At 38.8% G+C, this 7,500-nt stretch overlaps 1 protein-coding gene across 1 annotated transcript in view; it reads right to left on the reverse strand.

Moving 5' to 3' along the window:
- Window positions 1–2,100: 2,100 nt before the first annotated feature.
- The window catches only part of LOC137987972 (TNF receptor-associated factor 5-like), a 57,311-nt gene continuing 51,911 nt past the window's right edge, over window positions 2,101–7,500 (reverse strand). The window contains exons 2-5 of the mRNA XM_068834044.1: window positions 6,271–6,768; window positions 5,507–5,687; window positions 3,970–4,193; window positions 2,101–3,552 (exon numbers count right to left, since the gene is read on the reverse strand). Of these exons, the coding sequence (XP_068690145.1) occupies window positions 3,384–3,552; window positions 3,970–4,193; window positions 5,507–5,687; window positions 6,271–6,725 (1,029 nt within the window). The 5' untranslated portion in view covers window positions 6,726–6,768 and the 3' untranslated portion in view covers window positions 2,101–3,383. The remainder of the gene's footprint in view (window positions 3,553–3,969; window positions 4,194–5,506; window positions 5,688–6,270; window positions 6,769–7,500) is intronic.

The following is a 7,500-nucleotide window of genomic DNA, read 5'->3' on the forward strand; positions in this document are numbered from 1 at the left end:
ATGGTAACCGTCCAGTTGAAAAAAGAGGAACTCTCCTTAAACACTTTATGTTTTAAGAGGTTGTGTTGAAGCGTATGTACACCAGTTCATGGGTGTAAGGAAAGCATAGCGCGTTACTACAAAGCGCCTAAAAGTTGCGTTTTCGTTTTTTCTTTTGGTACGTGAAAGTAAAGAGGATCTATATCTTTGAAGCTAGCCCTATACATTAAATTAACAGAATTAATTATTCCTTGCTATTTTAATAGGATTGTGATGATGCCTGCAACAGAAAACGAGAAAGTGTTCCATTCAGACATTGTCACATTAAGTGAAGGAGAGATGTGGGGTACAGACGTTCATGCCAATGGTTTTGTTGACGAAAACGGACGGCTGGAAATTAAATTTATTATTTATTATTTGAGTATATGACATGGAATACTATGGAACAACAACTAAAGAATATCTAGCCCACAGTTTTTCAACTAGTAAACTTTTCAGATAATAATCTGTCGCCGTAGTAAACCTTGGACGTATAGAGCTTCGTAATGATGTATATACTGAGGGGTTTTTTTACCATTGAGGACCAAAGACAGGAATTTTAAGAAAACAATTTCAAAAATCAATTACACTGTAAAGCCGTTTTGATACAACGCGTGTTGATCTGGATCGAAACATGGTCAAGTTTTCCGTCTATCATGTCCTTTGTTAATCGCCTTTGCACGAATAAGTCGATTTATTTTCATCACACTTTACCCACTAAGCTATTACCGGATATTCTCTCTAAGTGATGTTTATTTTAGCTTTTATTGTTTTCATTACGTGGGCCCATAACCGAAGGACTTACAAGCGGCATCTTACAGTGCTCTGTTGATTACTGAATGATACTTAGTTTGATTCCGATGGTAGTTATATATAATGGGGCTTTTAAGTGTAAGCCGGCCGGGGCAAACCTTTACTATGTTAAATATCTTAATTTCGTCTAGAAAGCATTGATTTTTATTTATCTCTTGAATTTTTTGCTGTTATGTATGTAAACTTGCGGTATCGGAAAAAAATGACTCGTATTTCCAGTAGACTGAATATGTTCAATTTTCACAATATGTGTAATAAACAAATTACCGTCATGATCATTGAAAATGCTTTCCCCATTTACTTTATTTCCATTCATTTTTACTTAGTTTACTAACTCCCCTTTAAAGCTTGTATCCCCAATAAGTGAGCTATAGTTGTGCATGGGGCTATAGTTCCTATGTCAAAAAAAAAGTGTCTTGAATTAAAGATCATATGAAGAAATAGAAAACTGCCTAAAATCCTTCTGAGATAAGTTTTAAACTTCAAAGAATTTTTTTGGGGAAAGGTCAAACTACCCATGCGAGCTCTACACATGCATTCCCCTCAGTTTCAGTCACCGCGAGAAGGAAATACCTTTTACAGTATAAACTTAAGATTTGAAGCCTTTCACTCACTTTGCGCTGGTGACGAAGTGCATCATTTCTAGCCTGTATAACGGTTTGTTACACCGATCGAAGTTAATGGCTAAAACAGTTTCATTACGAAGACACGCCCCGCCACATGTTGTGAGCTCCAGCTAAAGCGTTTATTTGAATGAAAGATGGATAACGTTTTTGAGCAACATACCTTGCGTGCGACCAAAGCACTGCGAAGTTGTTATGGAAAGTGACTGGCTTCCAAAACCCACCTCGTTCGAAGTTGGGCGTCATATTATTTTTACTCAAATTCAAACGAGCTGCAATCGAAGTTGATTCAAGACCGGCCAAAGCAATCGAGTTCGATTAGTAGTAAACACAAGTTTTTTTTAACTATTTCACTCAAATTCAACCGAGCTGCAATCGAACTTGATTCAAGGTCGACCAAAGCAATCGAGCTCGATTAGGAGACACCACTGTTTTAACCGTGGTGCATTCAAACACCGTCCTCGGTTGTAGTTTGATCGTGTACGATTGTTTGGTCGTACTCGGTATATAGTAAACGTGCTCGTTTGACCAGAAATCTCAAATGATCTGTTCGGATCATTATACTTTGCTGAGTAACCGAGTACGACTTCCGCAATAAGACCTCGCATTGCTATCCGTACACGATTACCAGTGATTCGTACTCCAATACACACGTCGTTTGTAATCCGTATACGAATACAAGTTACATGAACTAAACATGGTTGGAATCCGTACTCGATCTCAAACATCTTATGTTCGTACACGAATACCAGTGATCCGTACACGAATTCAAACATGCTCGAATTTAAACGTCAATACGAACACGAATTATTCTCATGGACTTGATTACCGAGATTGGTGAAAACGGTTAAGTACTGGAGCAATGTGTTAACACGGGCACTGCGAACTTTGACAAGCAGGTGACGACATTTTTTTGAATGCCTTTTTTTTTCACCAAATTAATGAAAAGCACAATTAAAGTTTTAGTTCCTCGATCTCATTGAAAAGGAAGGAATATATATCAAAAGGTCAGGGTGAGTCTCTAAGACTTTGTGATAAAGAAGAGGAGTTACATTTATTTGATTGGAATTTACAGATGGAGAACTGAAGGTACTTTCTTCAACAGAGACTATTAGATCGCAGTTAATATAAAGGTTAGGTTTCTTGGATCTATTGCTCGCAGAACGCAAGTAACAATAATAATTAACAGGTGGGTCTTGCTTAATAATACTGTAATTCTAAATGAATATAATCTGTTAGAAACAAATTTAAAATAGTTAAAAATCGCCTTGGCTCAAAAACTCGCAAAGCAGGACGCCGAATATTTGGAAAATCGACTCGTATAGAGCGTTTTCACATGAAGTAACGGCGGCCATGTTGGTGTTCCAAAGCAAAGAAATGGCGGCCATGATGGTGTACCAAACTAATCATCCAGGGAATAACTCTATTTTTATGCAAATATTCGTTTGTTTCAGTAATCTAATATGGCTGCTGGTCTCGTGAGTGAAAACGCTCTAACATAATGGCCGTCGATTTCTTACTTAACCGTGTTGCCTGGAAAATCGACGTCGCAAGTTGTCTCGTTTTTCACGACCTTTCAAAAATTTATTGTAACATTAGGAAATGTCGCTTGTGGTTTCCGTGGATGTTGTTGAGTGTTATCATCAACAAATGGTTTCAATAAATGGCTAAATAACTTTGAACGTCGAGGTCCTTTTACACATTAAACTCACTAAGAAAGTTTTGAAATATGTGTAAGCATACTGACTGAAGAGGTTCTAAGAGCGAAAGATGTTTCAAGACTAGTAGGTTTTATTTTTACAATTTTTAAAGTTTTAGTGTGTTGAATGTGTAAAAAGAATCGATGTCTTCTAGTTCATGCACTAAATGGAGCAATGAAATTGCGTATTCTACATGGAGTCCTAATTAATTAAACGACTATAGCATAAATTAATATTCCAGATAGTTTATTATAAATTTAACGGCCAGATTTCCATTTCCATCAATGAATCTCTTCATATCTGGCACACGCGCACCCCACATGTCCCCTTCTTTGAGAGTGACGCGTCCAAGATCCACAATCTTGTCCTTAGTGTGCTCGCCAGGCATCAAAACAAACCTAGTCAAACAAAAGATTATATTTTTACTTGCTGAAAAAGAATAATACTTTTCTTCCATTATCATCGCTTCCAGAAGTTTTACGTTGTTCTTTTTGTGAGTTCGTTTATAATTTTGTTAATCACCATTCCCAGTGTACGATGGGGGGTCCTTGTTCCCTTGTTCCCTTGAAAGAATTGCTTGGGTTCCCTTGTTCCCGAAATTACTTTTAAACTTGTTCCCAGCTTTTTGATCTCTAAAATTGTTTATGTTCCTTTGTTCCCTTAAATATTTTGTCATTGTTCCCGTGTTACCCCTCCAAATTAGCCATGTTCTTTGTTCCCCAAAACCCCTGTTGGGGACTCTCTGAATCGTGAATGGAGAACAAGAGAAATAGTTTCCTGATTTGATTTATGCTTTGGAAATTTTCGGGTTGTACCTTATATGTGCTGTTACAGGATTAGCAGCTGCGCGCAGTTGTATGAAGACACTGTTGTTGTCGATGACACCCCTCCATCTGTGGCCAGTTTTAATAAAGGCTTGGCTCGTTAAGGGTTCTTGCTTGGTCCTGTGAAGGGCATGAAACTCCAAAAAATTCTCTATAGTCCATCGAAATGATGCCGAATGTTTTTCCTTCGGGCCATATTGATTTTGTGGGTTGCTCTAATATGAGAGAAAACGTTTGATTACTTGAGGAAAGAGCGTGGCGGTTTGCTCAGCCGTTTCCTCACCGTGTGCGGGGAACTTTTGGTGAGCAATTCACCTCGCGAGGCAAATTCCTCATCGTGAGAATCGAATTGAGCTTGGTGTATCAAGCATCCAATAAAAATACATGGCTTTCTCACGTTAGATATGGAAAGGTGCTGCGGTGGTTGAAACTCTAATAGAGAATATAGCAAACGTTCCGACCATCTTTTCACAACTCCTCGCCTAGTTTTCGAAAATAACAGATCACATTAGCATATTGGGAACCTCCTGTATAGGAGATCGCGAATTTTCATTTGCTTTTTAACTTCCCGTAAGCGACGACGTAATGGATATAGAGCGGAAATTGGATAATCAGTGGGGTGTTGTAGCATCGCATCCCTGGTTATTATTAAAAGAGATAGAACTTGCTTTGAAGTACCGAAGTTTTCTCCAAATTCGCTTTCTGCGTGAATAGAAGAAATGCATATATACACTCTGTTGTCTACAGATCTTCAAGGAGGTGAAATTTGGGACTGATTTTGCTGATTTGCTGATCTAATAGAACTAAAAGATCAGACGCGGTCACCCCATAATTGCCGCGTGAGTTGGCACTTGCGAGATGATAAGACCGTTAACAACCAACGCAAAAGTTACGGACTCTTCTGTGGTCTCAGGTCTATTGCTTTTCACACTTAGCTTGTTAACATGTAAATTACCGGTCTGTAAAATTAAATCCTCGCAATCCAATTCTCTTTAGTTTATGTTCAGTTCATTCTTAACATTTACAAGGCTTTAAGGATTTGTAGCTGTTGTGAGACATCAGAAGCGAAACAATTTCAACATGTTCGTAGGTCGCTTAGAGGAGGTTCTACTGTAGTTATAAATTAGCCTGATAGGGCGATTCTATGATCAGTTGTAAAATGTATTAATAATTCATAAGGGTGCAAACCAATCCCAGCACAGTATTCAGATCACATGTACACAACTGTAAACCCCAATACAAATCAACTGAATTATTAAACAGTAGAATAACTTTTGATACAAACTCCTGCTCAGCTAATTGGTATTCATTAACTTTTGATATACCGTTAGATCTCTACTGATTAAAATAACAATACTTTGCATTAGCAGGATAAAATATTCGCGTCCGATCTGTATGGACGTTTGCAATGGCTCGCCTATCGGCCCGCCATTGTAAACGCGCATACAGATCTTCCGCTCATATTTTATCTACTACTTACTGGAATGATTAATGAAATATGCTATCGCATCGAGGAATTAAATATTACCTTTTCATGGATTTCGCGGCGCAAACGCTGTATCTCTCCAGACTGAAGTCGAAAATGAGACACAGCTGATTCAACCACATGGGAAGCTGTATTTTTGCGCTTAATAACCCGCTTGCAGCCCGGCACCTGGCATTCCACGGCTTTCTCTGGGCAATTATGCAAATGAAGATTAATCTGGCTTCTGAAAAAAAAAGTTCGAACTTTAAAATTTGTTCCACGATTTTTCATCGGATGAGTGTTGGGAGCCTCCATCTGACGACCAATACGAAGAGTATATATTTAACTGAGCCTGAGGCGAATAATTGTTTAGTTTAAATAAACAGGTGATTATTTCAAAAAAGAGAAAAAAAAAATTTCAACGCGAAATCATCTTCACTTTACAGTTGCAAAACGACTACTGGCAGCCATTTTGTCCGTCGCGGTGATTATCGGCTGATAATCCGAGATAGCGAGCCAATGAGAGCGCACGCTTTTGTAAATAGTGAGAAAGAATAAAACTTAACGTCCTGCACAAATTTTTAATTTTAACCACTTAATTCCTGTTGTTTGGCCCGTTTTAAACGTCGCATTTTTCATGCGCCGAGTCTAATGCAAATGAGAAAAATCTATTGCTTTCGCTCATTTGCATTTGATTCGGCACATGTAAAATGCAACGTTTAAAACAGGCCCTAGACAGTAAAAGATACTAGCAACATTAACGAGGGAAATATGTTGGAGTGCTGCAGGGTGTACATTTCACGATAACGTAAAAATTATTTCCGTACCTCGATAGTAGTTCACCACAACTAAGTGGGCAAGGTTCAACTGAATGCGGACATCCTTTCTCCCTGTCTTCGTCCATTAACTCGTTTTTTATGGGCATGCCACATTCTGAGCATGGCACTTTTCTCTTAACGCATGATGCAGCATGCATTGGCAAATCTTGTCGCTGACACACGTGCTGGCACTCTTCATTTTGACATTGAAGACGAAATTTTGGGCAGCTAGAATGATGGTTCTCAGCATTGCCATAAGTTCCTTTCCAGTCACAACCTGGACTTAAACAATGCACGGGAAACTCGCTTATCATTTGACCTAAGGCCACGTTATCCCTTATTTGACTGGCATCAACAGCCTCGCGGCATGCAGGACATCGGCGACTTCTTGCATTGGAAATCAATTCTTGGATACAGGCCTTGCATCCCGAATGACCGCATCCAAGACACACTGGTTTAATCATTGGGTTGAAACTGAAATATACCACAAACTTTCAATGGAATCACCTATTCCGAAGAAAAGAATTAAAAATAGAGAAAATAAAAGACAAATGGGCCATATATGAAGGCAAAATGCAAAGCTTACTAAATGTTACATACGGATCCGTTATCGATAGGTCCCGAAAACGCACAGTTGAACACTAGTGAAACTTCAGCCATATTTAAGTTAAATCTTGAGAAATGTTTCGGACTTTTGATGGAAAAACGTTAATAATACAGAATATAAAAATGCGAACGTTATCTCAGTTCCAAAAGCCGGACGTGAGATTTCAAGGAATCGTCTAGAGAACATGATCTCTTTGTTTCGTCCTTTACTTTCGCGGGTGTCTGGATAATTTCAGAGGAGTAGACAGTTGGGGGAGGGAAGGCAGATGGGAGGGGGTCAAGAAAACAAAAAGACATTGATGAACTAATGAAGACGTCATCCCAATAAGCCCAAACCAGAAAAATATAATGGACAGAACGGAGGGCACCGGAAAGCAACCTTGACAGGATTTCATTTTTGTCTTTGTAGTGCAATGGAACATTCCTTTTATTTCATTTTGGGCGTCTAGTCAATGTTTTTTTGGAGCAAACCCGTCGTAAAAGAATTTTGTCTGAGAGAACACAAGATAAAATTTTAAGTCCAGTCGGATCTCTGGTTGCGACCACCAGTTTTCCAAAATACTAAAAGTTCCCAAATCAAAGCCTCTTACAGGCGACCACCTCCCGCCAAGCCAATGCTACTTTTGGAGCAAG

Source organism: Montipora foliosa, unplaced genomic scaffold (genome assembly GCF_036669935.1).
Source record: "Montipora foliosa isolate CH-2021 unplaced genomic scaffold, ASM3666993v2 scaffold_400, whole genome shotgun sequence".
In the NCBI taxonomy this organism is placed as follows: domain Eukaryota; kingdom Metazoa; phylum Cnidaria; class Anthozoa; order Scleractinia; family Acroporidae; genus Montipora; species Montipora foliosa.